Source organism: Jaculus jaculus, chromosome 8 (genome assembly GCF_020740685.1).
Source record: "Jaculus jaculus isolate mJacJac1 chromosome 8, mJacJac1.mat.Y.cur, whole genome shotgun sequence".
NCBI lineage: Eukaryota > Metazoa > Chordata > Mammalia > Rodentia > Dipodidae > Jaculus > Jaculus jaculus.
This window is the reverse complement of record NC_059109.1, coordinates 139,996,992-140,010,826: the sequence shown is the minus strand read 5'-3', so window position 1 is coordinate 140,010,826 and position 13,835 is coordinate 139,996,992. Positions and strand designations below refer to the sequence as shown.

The 13,835-nt window shown below is 58.6% G+C and overlaps 1 protein-coding gene across 1 annotated transcript in view; it reads left to right on the top strand.

Moving 5' to 3' along the window:
- Positions 1–13,835, top strand: part of Lama5 (laminin subunit alpha 5) — a 61,195-nt gene that overhangs the window by 45,391 nt on the left and 1,969 nt on the right. The window contains exons 37-72 of the mRNA XM_004669450.2: positions 645–785; positions 901–1,062; positions 1,322–1,423; positions 1,515–1,598; positions 2,818–3,048; positions 3,756–3,869; positions 4,038–4,165; positions 4,309–4,389; positions 4,480–4,694; positions 5,001–5,101; positions 5,234–5,414; positions 5,512–5,661; positions 6,278–6,429; positions 6,506–6,616; positions 6,831–6,942; positions 7,438–7,608; positions 7,828–8,024; positions 8,256–8,372; positions 8,495–8,649; positions 8,886–9,027; positions 9,107–9,209; positions 9,513–9,623; positions 10,330–10,509; positions 10,580–10,728; positions 10,816–10,983; positions 11,084–11,220; positions 11,310–11,463; positions 11,607–11,740; positions 11,810–11,972; positions 12,057–12,179; positions 12,254–12,402; positions 12,477–12,753; positions 12,910–13,040; positions 13,170–13,340; positions 13,418–13,532; positions 13,625–13,770. Of these exons, the coding sequence (XP_004669507.2) occupies positions 645–785; positions 901–1,062; positions 1,322–1,423; positions 1,515–1,598; positions 2,818–3,048; positions 3,756–3,869; positions 4,038–4,165; positions 4,309–4,389; positions 4,480–4,694; positions 5,001–5,101; positions 5,234–5,414; positions 5,512–5,661; positions 6,278–6,429; positions 6,506–6,616; positions 6,831–6,942; positions 7,438–7,608; positions 7,828–8,024; positions 8,256–8,372; positions 8,495–8,649; positions 8,886–9,027; positions 9,107–9,209; positions 9,513–9,623; positions 10,330–10,509; positions 10,580–10,728; positions 10,816–10,983; positions 11,084–11,220; positions 11,310–11,463; positions 11,607–11,740; positions 11,810–11,972; positions 12,057–12,179; positions 12,254–12,402; positions 12,477–12,753; positions 12,910–13,040; positions 13,170–13,340; positions 13,418–13,532; positions 13,625–13,770 (5,258 nt within the window). The remainder of the gene's footprint in view (positions 1–644; positions 786–900; positions 1,063–1,321; positions 1,424–1,514; positions 1,599–2,817; positions 3,049–3,755; positions 3,870–4,037; positions 4,166–4,308; positions 4,390–4,479; positions 4,695–5,000; positions 5,102–5,233; positions 5,415–5,511; positions 5,662–6,277; positions 6,430–6,505; positions 6,617–6,830; positions 6,943–7,437; positions 7,609–7,827; positions 8,025–8,255; positions 8,373–8,494; positions 8,650–8,885; positions 9,028–9,106; positions 9,210–9,512; positions 9,624–10,329; positions 10,510–10,579; positions 10,729–10,815; positions 10,984–11,083; positions 11,221–11,309; positions 11,464–11,606; positions 11,741–11,809; positions 11,973–12,056; positions 12,180–12,253; positions 12,403–12,476; positions 12,754–12,909; positions 13,041–13,169; positions 13,341–13,417; positions 13,533–13,624; positions 13,771–13,835) is intronic.

Here is a 13,835-nt window from a genome sequence, read left to right as displayed (position 1 = left end):
CTGGGCCTTCCTAGGATCTTTTTTTTTTAATTCTAAATTTTAATTAACAACTTCCATGATTATAAAAAATACCCCATGGTAATACCCTCCCTCCCCCCACTTTCCCCTTTGAAACTACATTCTCTCTCATACTCCCGCCCTATCTCAATCAGTCTCTCTCTTAATTTTGATGTCATGATCTTTTCCTTCTTTTATGATGGTCTTGTGCAGGTCTTCCTAGAATCTTTTCGTTTTTTAATTTAATTTATTTATTTGGAAAGAGAGAGAGAGCATGTGCCACTTTGTGCATCTGGCTTTATGTGGGTCCTGGGGAATCAAACCCAGGTCATTAGGCTTTCCAGGCAACAATTAATTGCTGAGCTATCTCTCCAGCCTCCTCCGCCCCCCCCCCAGCTTTTTGTTTTGTTTTGTTTTTTTGAGGTAGGGTCTCACTCTGGCCCGGGCTGACCTGGAATTCACTATGTAGTCTCAGGTGGCCTCGAACTCACAGCGATCCTCTTACCTCTGCTTCCTGAGTGCTGGGATTAAAGGCGTGTGCCACCATACCTGGCTCCCAGAAACTTTTGATGGGGCGAGGTATAATGCTGAGCTATGGTCTAGCCCCCAGCATACAGCCATCTGTCCTTCATTGCTCCCGTCTGTAGGAAAATGTACAGGGCCCAAGATGTGACCAGTGTCGCTTGGGGACCTTCTCCCTTGAAGCTGCCAATCCCAAGGGCTGTACCCGCTGCTTTTGCTTTGGAGCCACAGAGCGCTGCAGGAGCTCGGCCCATGCCCGTCACGAGGTACCCCCCTGTGCCTGAGACTGATGCAGAGCCACACTGTGAAGGGGGCTGAGTTATAGGATAGGACCAGGATGTATAGACACCCATCCTGTGTGACCCACTCGTGTCCCCACAGTTTGTGGACATGGAGGGCTGGGTGCTGCTGAGCACTGACCGCCAGGTGGTCCCGCATGAACGGCGGCCTGAGATGGAGCTACTGCATGCCGACTTAAGGAACATGGCTGACGCTTTCCCAGAGCTATACTGGCAGGCTCCACCCTCCTACCTGGGGGACAGGGTAAGCAGTGGTTTTGGGTCTGGGGACTACACTCCAAGGCAAGAAGTTCCCCTGGAGGATAGGCTGGGGTGGCAGCAGGATTATGTCCAAGGATAAGGATCTCTGTGAGAGTGGCCAGGCTCCCTGGAGGCCTGTTGTAAAAAGAACCAGAGTGGTGTCTAGGGTGGTACATCGTGAGTGTGGGCTCAGATCCACGGAGGCAGAGAGATTGCTGCCACTGGACTCTGGTTCAAGTCACCTCCTGCTGTGTTGGCTCCAGGTTTCATCCTATGGTGGGACTCTGCGCTATGAGCTGCACTCAGAGACCCAACGTGGTGACACCTTCATTCCTACCGAGAGCAGGCCAGACGTGGTGCTGCAGGTGGGTGGTTGAGCAGGATAGATGTGCCTGGCTGGGAGAGTGGGCCAGCCCCATTGCCAGCCTTTGCCTGGCCCATGTGTCTGTCTCCCAGGGCAACCAGATGAGCATTGCCTTCCTGGAGCCGTCATACCCTGCACCTGGCCACATTCACCGGGGGCAGCTACAGCTGGTAGAGGTGAGCAGAGCTGTCCTGAGTCGCAGCCTGGCCCACAAAGGGCCAGAAGGGGATAGGGCCGCTGTACACACTCTCCAGGGTGGAAAACAAGCTGGCAGGTGGCTGGCAGTCTTCCTTTCTAGATAGCCTGCTCCGTGGACACCTGCTCCCCTCTGGGTGCTGCTCGCCCCCTCAACTCTCTGTGACTTATTAGTCTCTCTTAGCTGTTTAGAGGACTTCACTCTTGGTTTGTAGCTCATTCTTTCTCTGATATGAGCAATTTTTAAAACATTCATTTATTTTAGAGAGAGAATGGGCACACCAGAGCCTCTTGCTGTTGCTAACGAACTCCAGACACATGCACCACTTTGTGCATCTGGTTTTCCATGGGTACTGGGGAATTGAATCTGGGGTGTCAGACTTTGCAAGCAAGTACCTTTAACTGCTGAACCATCTTTCCAGCCCTAAGATGAGCAATTTTTTTTGTTGCTGTTGTTTTGTTTTTTGGAGGAAGGGTCTCACTCTAGCCCAGGCTGACCTGGATATCACTCTGTAGTTCTAGGCGGGCCTTGAATTAATGGCAACCCTCCTATCTTTGCCTCCCAAGTGCTAGAATTAAAGGCGCGTACCACCACACCCAGCCTGAGCAATTTTTTGTTTGTTTGTTTGTTTTTTGAAGTAGGGTCTCACTGTAGTCCAGGCTGACCTGGAATTCACTATGTAGTCTCAGGGTGGCCTTAAACTCACAGCAATTCTCCTACTTTTGCCTCCCAAGTGCTGGGATTAAAGGTGTGAGCCACCACACCCAGCCTCTGAGCAGTTTTTAATGTATTCAAGTTTATTGTCAAGCTTCCATGAGCTGTTCTCTTTTTTTAAAAAAAAATAGTTTATTTATGTTTTTCTTTTTAATTTGAGAGAGGGAGAAGCACATAGAGAATGGGTGTGTCAGGGCCCCTAGCTGCTGCAAATGAACTCCAGACACATGTGCCCCTTTATGCATCTGGCTTTATGTGGGTCCTGGGAAATTGAACCTGGGTCCTTTGGCTTTGCAGGCATGCACCTTAATCACTAAGCCAGCTCTAAACTATTTTTTTTATCTGCACATTTAAATTCTTAATATCCAAGGTGTTGGCTTTGGTGAATGGTATGAGGTAGGGGTCCAGGTATCTCCTGCCCCTGTGATCTGTGTGTACCTCTGTCCCCTGTTCTGCCCACCTGAAATCCTGTCTTGACCCCACAGGGCAACTTCCGGCACCTGGAGACTCACAACACTGTGTCCCGTGAGGAGCTCATGATGGTGCTGGCTGGCCTGGAGCAGCTGCAGATCCGCGCTGTCTTCTCCCAGTTCTCCTCGGCTGTCTCACTGCGGAGGGTGGTCCTGGAGGTGGCTAGCGAGGCCGGCAGGGGCCCTCCAGCGAGCAACGTGGAGCTATGCATGTGCCCTGCCAACTACCGTGGGGACTCATGCCAGGTCAGGTGGTGAGGGTGGGTGCCAGACCACAAGGGTGACCTCATCATATGTCTTTCCCCTCATCCTGCTCCTGTCAGCATCTGCATTCCATGCCGTCCCCATCTCTCCCCGCTGTCTGCCTTCCTGCTGCCGCCTGCCAGCCTGCCTGCTTGCTCCCTGTCAGCTGTGTCACCATCTCCTGTGTCCCTACTGTCCACTTGCTGCCTACCCCTGTGCACACAGCTGTCACTCTCTGTCTACTCTGTCCCCACCTCCTTCACCCCTCACCCACCACCCATTCTGATGCCCAGCTAACAGTTACCTATAATCACTTGTGTCCATTTGCCCATGGCTCTGTTGATCCTGGAGAGACCCGTGTCTGAAGACCCCTAGAAGGAGACATTTGAAGTTAAAAGAGGAGGAGGCTGGTCACCAGCCCCATGGCCTAGTCATTCCTCAGCCATGGCATCTGTGTGGCCCTGGGAGCTATGTCCTCAGGCCAGGGTCTAGCAGCCAGGCTCTTTGCCTGCCTCTAGCTGGAGAGTCAGTAGGTCTGGATTCCAACCTCTGTGGCCTGAGCTCCAGAGCTTGGTGTCCTGGAAACCCTGGCCCTGCTACAGCACGCGGGACCTGAGGCGTTGGCCTGTGAACAGCCTCCCTGGCCAGTCCAGCTTTGGGCTGGCTTACCTCCATCTCTAGTCACCAACGCCCCACTTGCCTTCCTCCAGGAATGTGCCCCGGGCTACTATCGGGACATCAAAGGACTCTTTCTGGGCCGATGCGTCCCCTGTCAATGTCACGGTCATTCAGACCGCTGCCTCCCTGGCTCTGGGGTCTGTGTGGTGAGTAGGGCACACTGGGTCAGGTTGGCCAGGGGAGAGCCTGGGCCTCCGGGGCTGCGGTTCTAGAGAAACTGATTCCTGGGGCATAGGTACCAGCTGGCCTGAGGCGTGGAGTTCCTGGGCATGGATGTCTGTCCACTTGTAGCCTGACCTTCTCTTGTACCTCAGGGCTGTCAGCACAACACAGAAGGGGACCACTGTGAACGTTGCCAGGCCGGCTTTGTAAGCAGCAGGCCTGATGACCCGACAGCCACCTGCATGAGCTGCCCCTGCCCCCTGGCAGCGACTTCCAACAAGTAAGCTCTTACAGCCCCTCCACCTTGCAGTTGGTGCGGTTTATGCTGCCCTCTGGGGAGCTGGGGTGGGCCTGGTAGATGGGAACCTGGCCCATGTGGAGGAAAGCAGGCACATAGTGACCGACTGCCTCTCACCCTTGTAGCTTTGCAGATGGCTGCGTCTTGCGAAATGGCCGAACCCAGTGTCTCTGCAAACCGGGTTATGCGGGGGCCTCCTGTGAGCGGTGAGTGGGCATGGCGAGCCAGAGTGCAGACCCTGCAGAGGCAGAGCCACTGGACCCTGACAGCCGCCTCCCGCCTTGCCACCCCACCAGGTGTGCTCCTGGCTTCTTTGGGAACCCTCTGGTGCTGGGCAGCTCCTGCCAGCCCTGCGATTGCAGTGGCAATGGAGACCCCAACATGATCTTCAATGACTGCGACCCGCTGACGGGTGCCTGCCGCGGCTGCATGCGCCACACCACAGGGCCTCACTGTGAGAGCTGTGCCCCCGGCTTCTATGGCAATGCCTTGTTGCCTGGAAACTGTACCCGTAAGCACTGGGTGGGATGTTGGGTGCACCCTGGGAGCAAGCAGTGTGCCAGAGCCGGGCCCAATAGGGCTGTGGGCCAGGCGCCCTACCCTCACAGCCAGCTTCATGGCCAGACCCCACCCTTGTCCCCCCAGGGCAGGTCGGGGCAGGGCTGCGGGGGAGGAGGGCCCAGCCTGACCAGTGACTGGGGTGACAGGGGCTTGGACCAGGCAGTTGAAAAGTGGCAGGAAGTGATGAGCTGGGTTTAGAAGGATGCCCTAGGGGTGGGGCCCAGGGCAGTTGCCATAGACCCCACTGTGTCTTCAGGGTGCGATTGCTCCCCATGTGGGACGGAGGCCTGTGACCCCCGGAGTGGGCTCTGCCTGTGCAGGGCGGGTGTGGCTGGGCGACGCTGTGACCGCTGTCTGGTAGGACTATGGGGAGGGGCCAGGACCGTGGGGGGGAGGACCGGAGGAGGGGCCGGCTCTGGGGTAGCCCGGTGGTGTCTGGTTTTCCTTGTTGGAAGATTGGGCAAGGCACGACTGCAGACTGTGTTGCAGGAAGGACACTTCGGCTTCGAGCAATGCCAGGGCTGTCGCCCCTGTGACTGTGGGCCAGCCGCCAAGGCCTCTGGGTGTCACCCCCAGAGTGGACAGTGCCAATGCCAGCCAGGGGCTGCAGGACCTCAGTGCCGCGAGTGTGCCCCCGGCTACTGGGGCCTCCCAGAGCAGGGCTGCAGGCGTGAGTACAGGCGGGCTGCACGAGGGCAGGTGAGCAGCATGGAGAGGCAGGCGACCCTGGCACCTGCAGCCATCTTTACCCACCCTTCTCGCCACAGGATGCCAGTGCCCACGGGGCCACTGTGACCCACACTCGGGCCGCTGTACCTGTCCCCCAGGACTCAGTGGGGAGCGCTGTGATATCTGCAGCCAGCAACACCAGGTGCCCGTGCCTGGGGGGCCTGGAGGCCATGGCATACATTGTGAAGGTGTGACCTTACTCCTGCCTTCTCCTACCAACCACCACCTTCCAACTCCAGTCCAGGTTCCCAGGCCTGCTCTTATGTTCCTCGCCTCCACAGACCTCAGCTTTCTGCCTCAGTTTCCCAAGAGCCCCGTGACTCCGTGTTGACCTTACACCTACCCTCTTACCTCAAGCCTAGACTGTGGTTATAACACAGGCTCCCTTACCACTTGCACCCCTCTTCTGCTGCCCTGAATCTAGCCCAATAGAGAACTCACCCCATCCTCAGGCCAGCTTCGTGCTACCCACCCAGCACCCTCCTGACCCCATAATGGCCTTCAGTTGACCCTGGAACCCCTTGCTGACCTCTGACCCCTGTTTCTTTGACCTGATCAGCTCAGCTCAGTCTGTGTGCTGGCCTCTGAGCTCTTAGTCTGAGGACCCTTTGAGCTATCCCTGTTTCTCTGCAGACCTCATGACTCCAGGTCAACTGCCTGACTGCTCGATCCTCGCCCTGACTCCTTCCCTCCATTTTGCCCCTGTCGTTGGCTCCGGCCCTCCTCTTAAACTGACCTCATTATGCTGCCACCACTACCCCTGGCTGGCCCCTGACCTCAGTGCCAACCCCTTCCTGTCTGCAGTGTGTGACCATTGTGTGGTTTTGCTTCTGGACGACCTCGAGCGAGCTGGTGCCCTCCTCCCTGCCATTCGTGAGCAGCTGCGGGGCATCAACGCCAGTTCTGTGGCCTGGGCTCGGTTACACAGGCTGAATGCCTCCATTGCCAACCTACAGGTGCTTTGCGCCCACCAGCCTGCCCCCTCCCTCTCTGGTGGGCCATGTGGTGGGGCTCACTTTCTGCTCCCCACAGAGCCAACTCCGGAGCCCTCAGGGACCCCGCTATCAGACAGAAGAGCAACTGGAGACCCTGGAGCAGCAGAGCGAGAGCCTCTGGCAGGACACCAAGCAGCTAGACAGCCAGGCAGGACTCTGAGAAGCCTCCCCCCACCCCCATGAAGCCCTCACCACTGGGAGCTCCCAGTAGTCTCCTTGACACCAAAGCCTCTCCCCCTGGGGCTCCCAAGCACTCTCCCCACTCCCTGTCCTCCTTGAACCCAGGGTCCTCCCTTGTCACCTACCCATGTGTTAGTCATACACCCCTAACCAGCTTCGGCTCACGGAGACTGCACCCACAGGCCAACAGGGCCCGAGACCAAGCAAGCCAGCTGCTGGACGGCGCCGAGACCACCATGGGCCGGGCACAGACGCTGCTGAGGGCTGTGCAGGCCATGGACCGCGCCCTGAGTGGTAGGACTGGCTCGGGCACAGGGCTTCCTGGGGAGTCACTGCTTAAGCTGGCCAGGTCCTGTGAGTTTACTCTGCATTAAACATGGGGTAGCCAGGACCCGGGCGAGGTGCTGATTGGCCAGGGTCCCAGTGGATCCCATAAGGTGGGCTAACTTACCCAACCTCCTGGTTGGATAGTCACACTTGCAGCCTTTTAAACGACAAAAAAAAAAAAAAAAAAAAAAAAAAAGTGCTCCTGGGCTCACGATGGGACCTGGCCCAGCTTAGGGGTCAGACAGAAAATGAGAGTTTAGCTGAGCAATGGCCAGGAGGGTCAAGAGGAGGCTGGACAGTGAGCCAAGGTGGAGCGACAGGGTGCAGCTGGAGAAGGACCACCAGGGCACTTCTGGAATACGTGCTGTTGGCCTGCTGCAAATACCCTGGGGGCGGGGTCTCCAGCTTGGAAGCTGGGACCAAAGGCGGGGCCCAGGTCCTGATGGTCCTCTTCCCTTGCAGAGCTGGCATCTCAGATGGGCCATGTGTCTCCAACAAATACCTCAGCTCCATCTGGTGAGCAGCTACGCCAGGCATTGACAGAAGTGGAACGGATGCTCCGAGAGATGCGAGCCCGTGACCTGGGCACCCCACGGGCCGTGGCAGAAGCTGAACTTGCAGAGGCCCAGAGGCGTGAGTGGGGACACCCCTCATAAGGCAGGGCTGGTGGTGGGCAGGGAGGCCCTGGGAACTCGGTGGCCGAGACCAGTGTGTTGCTGTATCCAGCCTGCTTCAAAAGGGCAGGATATGGGCCCAACAGGCACTATGTAGGGATCTGGTGGGGTCCAGGGGTCTGGAGAGGGTTGCCACTGGATGCCACAGTGACTGCCCTCCTTCCCTTGTGTTGGCCAGTGCTGGCCCATGTGCAGGAACAGCTGACCAGCCACTGGGAGGATAACCAGGGGCTGGCCACACACATTCGCAATCAGATTGCCAGGTATGAGGCTGGCCTCATGGACCTGCGCGAGGCCCTAAACCGGGCCGTCAGCACCACACGGGAGGCTGAGGAGCTCAACAGACGCAACCAGGAGCAGCTGGAGGAAGCCTTGGTGAGGCCTGCAGCTTGCCCCCGAGCCCCCAGTTCCTGCCCCGCTGTCCCTCTGTCCTCTCCCTCCTCTCTCCCACCCTTCCTCCTCTCGGCCCTCCAGTCTCCCTTCTGCCCCTTCTTCCTAGCATTTGTCCTCTCGCCTTCTCTCCCCTCCCCCGTCCTTCTTACCCGTGGCACTTTGACCCTCATCATATCCTTTATTCCCACCCTTCCCTCAATACTTTGCCCCCAGCAACGGAAGCAAGAACTTTCTCAGGACAATGCCACCCTGGAGGCTACTCTGCAGGCTGCCAGCCGCATTCTTGCCAGAGCCTCGGAGCTTCTGCGTAGCATGGACCGGGCCAAAGAGGTAAGCTCAGCCGAGCATGCGTGTCCCTTCCAGTTTGTTCCCATACCTGTGCTGGGGTTCCAAATCCGGTGGGCACTAGCAATAGAAGCAGAAGGGGTGCTGCTAGTCCACCTCTCCCCCAGGACCTGGAGCACTTGGCGGCCAGTCTGGATGGGGCCCGGACACCCCTGTTGCAGAAGATGCAGGCCTTCTCCCCAGTTGGCAGCAAGGTGGACTTGGTGGAGGCTGCTGAGGCCCATGCACAGCAGCTGGACCAGTTGGCACTCAACCTGTCTGGGTATGTGGCCCCCAGAGGTATAACATGGGCCCCTGCTGAGGCCTCCTCTGCCCTGGACACAGTGGCTAGTCGCTAGTCTGAGAGAACTCTCAGAGGACGCCCAGACTAACAGAAGGGAACAGGACCTGGCCACTGGGAGGGCTGGGGCACACAAAGACCTGGAGGCTGCCAGGCAAGCCAGACCTAGGAGCCAGCCTCCACTGCATGCCCTTTGACCCCACTGTCTCCTGACTCAGCATCATCCTCGGAGTCAACCAGGATCGCTTCATCCAGAGGGCTGTGGAAGCCTCCAACGCCTACAGCAGCATCCTGCAGGCTGTGCAGGCTGCCGAGGGGGCCGCAGGCCACGCTCTGCAGCAGGCCAGCCGCACATGGGAGGTGAGGCTCTGAGTATCTGTGCCCACAAGAGCCCTGCCCTCTCCACTGTGGTGGTGTGAACAGCACCCTGCTCTTCTAGATGGTGGTACAGCGGGGGCTGGCAGCCCGAGCCCGGCAACTGCTGGCTAACAGCAGCGCCCTGGAGGAGGCTGTCCTTGGGCACCAGAAGAGGCTGGACTTCGGTGAGTGCCTGGGTCTGTGGGAGTGCCCTGGCCTCCGGGACACATTGGTGCAACTTTGAGTTGATGCTGGGAGGGAATGTGTGCGCTTTGAAGGCTTCTGCCCTTGGTGGCTTGCTCTCAGCTCTGTGGTTCCACCAGGGGGACCCCACAAAGGCCTGCTGTCTGTCTAGGCGTTATCAAGGGGCCACAGACATAGTGGGGCAAAGCCTGAGGGCCCGTGTCTCAGTGTCTGCCCATCTGTGGGCCTGGAGGACTGACCTGATACCTTGTCACTGAGGCTGCCTCCTCCTCCTCTTTCTTGAGTATTGGGTGGCCTGCAGGCTGCCGGGATGCAGCTCCATGATGCCTTGGTCAAGAAGGACCAGCTGGTGGCCCGGATCCAGGAGGTTCAGGCCATGCTGGCCATGGACACAGGTGTGTGGCTTCTCCTTGCCCTTACTTACCATACCTATGTCTGCAGTGAGGCCCTGCAGCAAGGACACATTCACACCTATTCTGTGCCACCATCAGTGTGGCTGAGGAGGCTTCCATGGTGGGGAGCCAGAGTGGGCATGCTAAGGATATGCCCCTGATGTGAGATACAGCCAGCCAACAGAGCAGTCCCGAGGCACTTGGCATGGAGGAGTGGGTGGCAGAGCACTCTGGGCATGTTGTGGGCACGGGGCGAGCAGCAGGTGGGGTTGGAGCATGTCTCGGGGAGCCCTTGGGGACGTGGGCAAGGGGGAAGAACAGCTGGTCGGTGAGCAGAGGCTGGTGGGAGCTGGTGCTCCCACACCATGGGGCTGAGTGAGGTGTTGGTGGCAAGGTGTGTAGCTTCCTCTTGGACAGGCCTCAGAGCCAATGAGGACATAGTTTAACCTGGTTGTCCAGGGTCCCTTTGGCTACTGAATGTTTCCAGCAAACCTTTGAGCTGGGCAGGACCTGGGAGATGCTGGTGGCCCATGGTGGGAGGGTCATGGTCAGGAAACTGTGACCGCTTTGGGTTGTAGGTATGAAGTTCACGCTATGGGTGGGGGTGAGGGGCTGGGAGTGCCCTTGCTGGTGCAGAGAAAGGGTCTGGAGACATGAAGCCAGAACTGTTCTCACTCAGCCCCTGCTGAGCACACCTCTGCTGCTACAGGTGAGACCAGTGAGAAGATTGCCCATGCCAAGGCCGTGGCCACCAAAGCCCAGGACACAGCTGCTCGTGTGCAGTCCCAGCTTAAGAACATGCAGAGGAATGTGGAGCAGTGGCAGGGCCAGCTGGGGGGCCTGCAGGGCCAGGACCTGAGTCAGGTGGAGCGTGACGCAAGTGGTTCAGGTGAGCCAGCAGTCCTGGGCACTTTTGGGGCCCAGTGTGCAGAAGACAAGACTCAGCCCGTTCCCCACAGTGTCCACCCTGGAGAAGACACTGCCGCAGCTGCTGGCCAAACTGAACCTCCTCGAAAATCGTGGGGTGCACAACGCCAGCCAGGCCCTGTCCACAAGCATTGGCCGTGTGCGCGAGCTCATTGCCCAGGCCCGGGGTGCTGCCAGCAAGGTGGGTAGAGTACTACTGCAGGATCATAGATAGGGACAGTGGGACCTGCGAGGCTGGGTCGTGATCACAGATGTACCACACCCCCAGGTTAAGGTGCCCATGAAGTTCAATGGCCGCTCAGGGGTGCAAGTGCGTGCCCCACGAGACCTCGCTGACCTTGCTGCGTATACCGCCCTCAAGTTCTACGTGCAGGCACCGGAGCCAGAGCCCGGCGAGAACAGCGACTACTTCGTTCTGTATATGGGCGACCGTCAGGTACCGGGCTGGAGGGGCAGACAGGCTGGGCTGGACTGAAGATTGACCGTGGCTGGTGCTTGGTCCCCATCCCAACTGTGTATCCTTGCTGCCACCATAGGGCACTGGAGACTACATGGGTGTATCTATGCACAACCAGAAGGTACACTGGGTGTACCGGCTGGGCAAGGCTGGCCCCACGGTTCTCAGCATCGATGAGAACATCGGGGAGCAGTTTGCGACCATCAACATTGATAGGTAGGGAGCCTTCAGAGAGAGGGAGAGAGAGAATGGGTCCCTGTGGCCACCAGGTCCCTGTTCACCTCAGCCTTTACCTCTGCCCTCAGGACCCTCCAGTTTGGCCACATGTCAGTCACAGTGGAGAAGCAGATGGTCCACGAGACCAAGGGGGATACTGTGGCCCCTGGCATGGAAGGGTTACTCAGCCTGCAACCTGACAACTTTGTCTTCTACGTGGGGGGATACCCCAGCAATTTCACGGTGAGCCCAGCCCACCCTCAGAATAGCCTTGCAGTGGGCTGGCATCCCTGCGTGTTTTGTCCTGGGAAGTGCTTACTGGTGTCTAGTTTCAGTGTGTCTTCTTATAGTCTGAGTTCCCATTGGTCTGTGCGTTGTGCCCACAGCCCCCCGCGCCCCTCAATTTCTCTTGCTACCGGGGCTGCATCGAGATGGGCACGCTGAACGAGGAGGTGGTCAGTCTCTACAACTTTGAGCAGACTTTCCATCTGGACACCACCGCAGAGAAGCCCTGTGCTCGGTAGGTAAGGCCTGGCACCCCCCCCTCCCGCTCACTGTCCGCCACTGACTCCACATCTCTGGCCCCTAGCTCTAAGTCTACCGGGGACCCGTGGCTCACGGACGGCTCCTACCTGGACGGCAGTGGGTTTGCCCGCATCAGCTTTGAGAGGCAGATGAGCACCACAAAGCGCTTTGACCAGGAGCTGCGGCTAGTGTCCTACAACGGGATCATCTTCTTTCTCAAGCAGGAGGCATGCTGCCCGCCCCACCCTGCGTCAGCCCTGCCCCACCCGGGCCGTGCCCTGTACTGACTCCATTCTTGCCCTGCCCTGCAGAGCCAGTTCCTGTGCCTGGCAGTGCGAGAAGGCAGCCTAGTGCTCCTCTACGACTTCGGCCTGGGCCTGAAGAAGGCCGTCCCGTTGCAGCCCCCGCCGCCCCTGACCGCAGCCAGCAAGGCAGTAAGGCAAGGGACCTGCGGACGGGAGGGTGGCGAGGGACTCGACTTGCACGAAGCTCTGCCCACGCTCTGCAGATCCAGGTGTTCCTGCTGGCTACCAACCGCAAGCGAGTGCTGGTGCGTGTGGAGAGAGCCACTGTGTTCAGTGTGGAGCAGGACAATGTGCTGGAGCAGGCTGATGCCTACTACCTGGGGGGCGTGCCACCTGAGGAGCTGCCCCAGAGGTGAGCGTGGGCCCTTGGTGGGGTGTCCAGAGCTGCCCAGGCACTGCTCCAAGCCTGACTGTGGCCATCCGCAGCCTGCGGCAGCTCTTCCCCTCAGGAGGCTCCATCCGCGGCTGCATCAAGGGTATCAAGGCTCTGGGCAAGTATGTGGACCTCAAACGGCTGAATACCACGGGCATCAGCTTTGGCTGCACTGCTGACCTGCTAGTGGGACGCACCATGACTTTCCACGGCCATGGCTACCTGCCCCTGTTGCTCCCTGATGTGGCGCCCCTCACGGGCGACGTCTACTCCGGCTTTGGTTTCCGCAGTGCTCAGGAAAACGGCCTGCTGTATCACCGTGCCTCCCGGGTGGGTGAGACTGCCCTACCCATTGCACAAAGTCCTTCCTGGGCCCTGGCAAGGCTGGCTGTAGCCTCCTTGCCTTACAGTCTGGACTAGGAAGTTGGAGCGGGTGGCACTGGACCCCCAGCCTGGCTGGCTAACCGACCTGGGCACTGTCTCTAGGATGGACTCTGCCAGGTAGCCCTGCAGCAGGGCCACATGACACTCCAATTCATGAGGACAGAGGTGAAAACACGAGGGGTCTTCGCCGATGGTGCCCCCCACTACGTCACCTTCTACAGTAATGCCTCAGGGTGAGCCCTGGCCTCTCACTGCTGAGGCCTGTCTGAGCCTCTGCCTTCAAGCAGCCAAGGGAAGGGTGTGCCAGTCTGCCCTGCGGGAGGAATAGGAGAACTAGGAAACACCAGTTTCCCTCCTTCCAGGGTCTGGCTGTATGTGGATGACCAGCTGCAGCAGATGAAGTCTCACCAGGACCCACCCTCCATGCACCGGCCACAGGCTGAGGGACCCCCACAACTGCTCCTGGGAGGCCTGCCTGAGTCTGGCGCCTTCCACAACTTCAGCGGCTGCATCAGCAATATTTTTGTGCAGCGGTGAGCTGTTGGGTGTGGGTGGTGAGGTACCAACTGACCCCCACCCCAGCTGCTGACCAGCACTCACCCACCCTCAGACTCCGTGGCCCACAGTTGGTGTTTGACCTGCAGCAGAACATGGGTGGCATCAACGTGAGCACTGGCTGTGCGCCTGTTCCACGTGCCCAGACCTCCAGGTCCATGGCTCAGAAGGTAGGTGCCATGGGGTAGTGTGTGGGCAGAGCTGGGGGTGGCTGAGAGGTTGGTCCCCAAGCAAGTGGCCCCTGCATTGCTGTGCGTCCCAGGCCTCACGCCGTAGCCGCCAGCCCAGCCAGTACACTGCCTGCACATTACCCCAGCTCCTTGAGACCATTCGGGATGCATACCAGTTTGGAGGTCCTCTGTCCAGTTACCTGCAGTTTGTGGGCATCTCTGTGTCCCGCAGGAATTGGTAAAGTTGGCTGGACTGGGTTGGGGGGAGCTGGGAGGTACTACCCAGGCTGATGCCATGCTTGG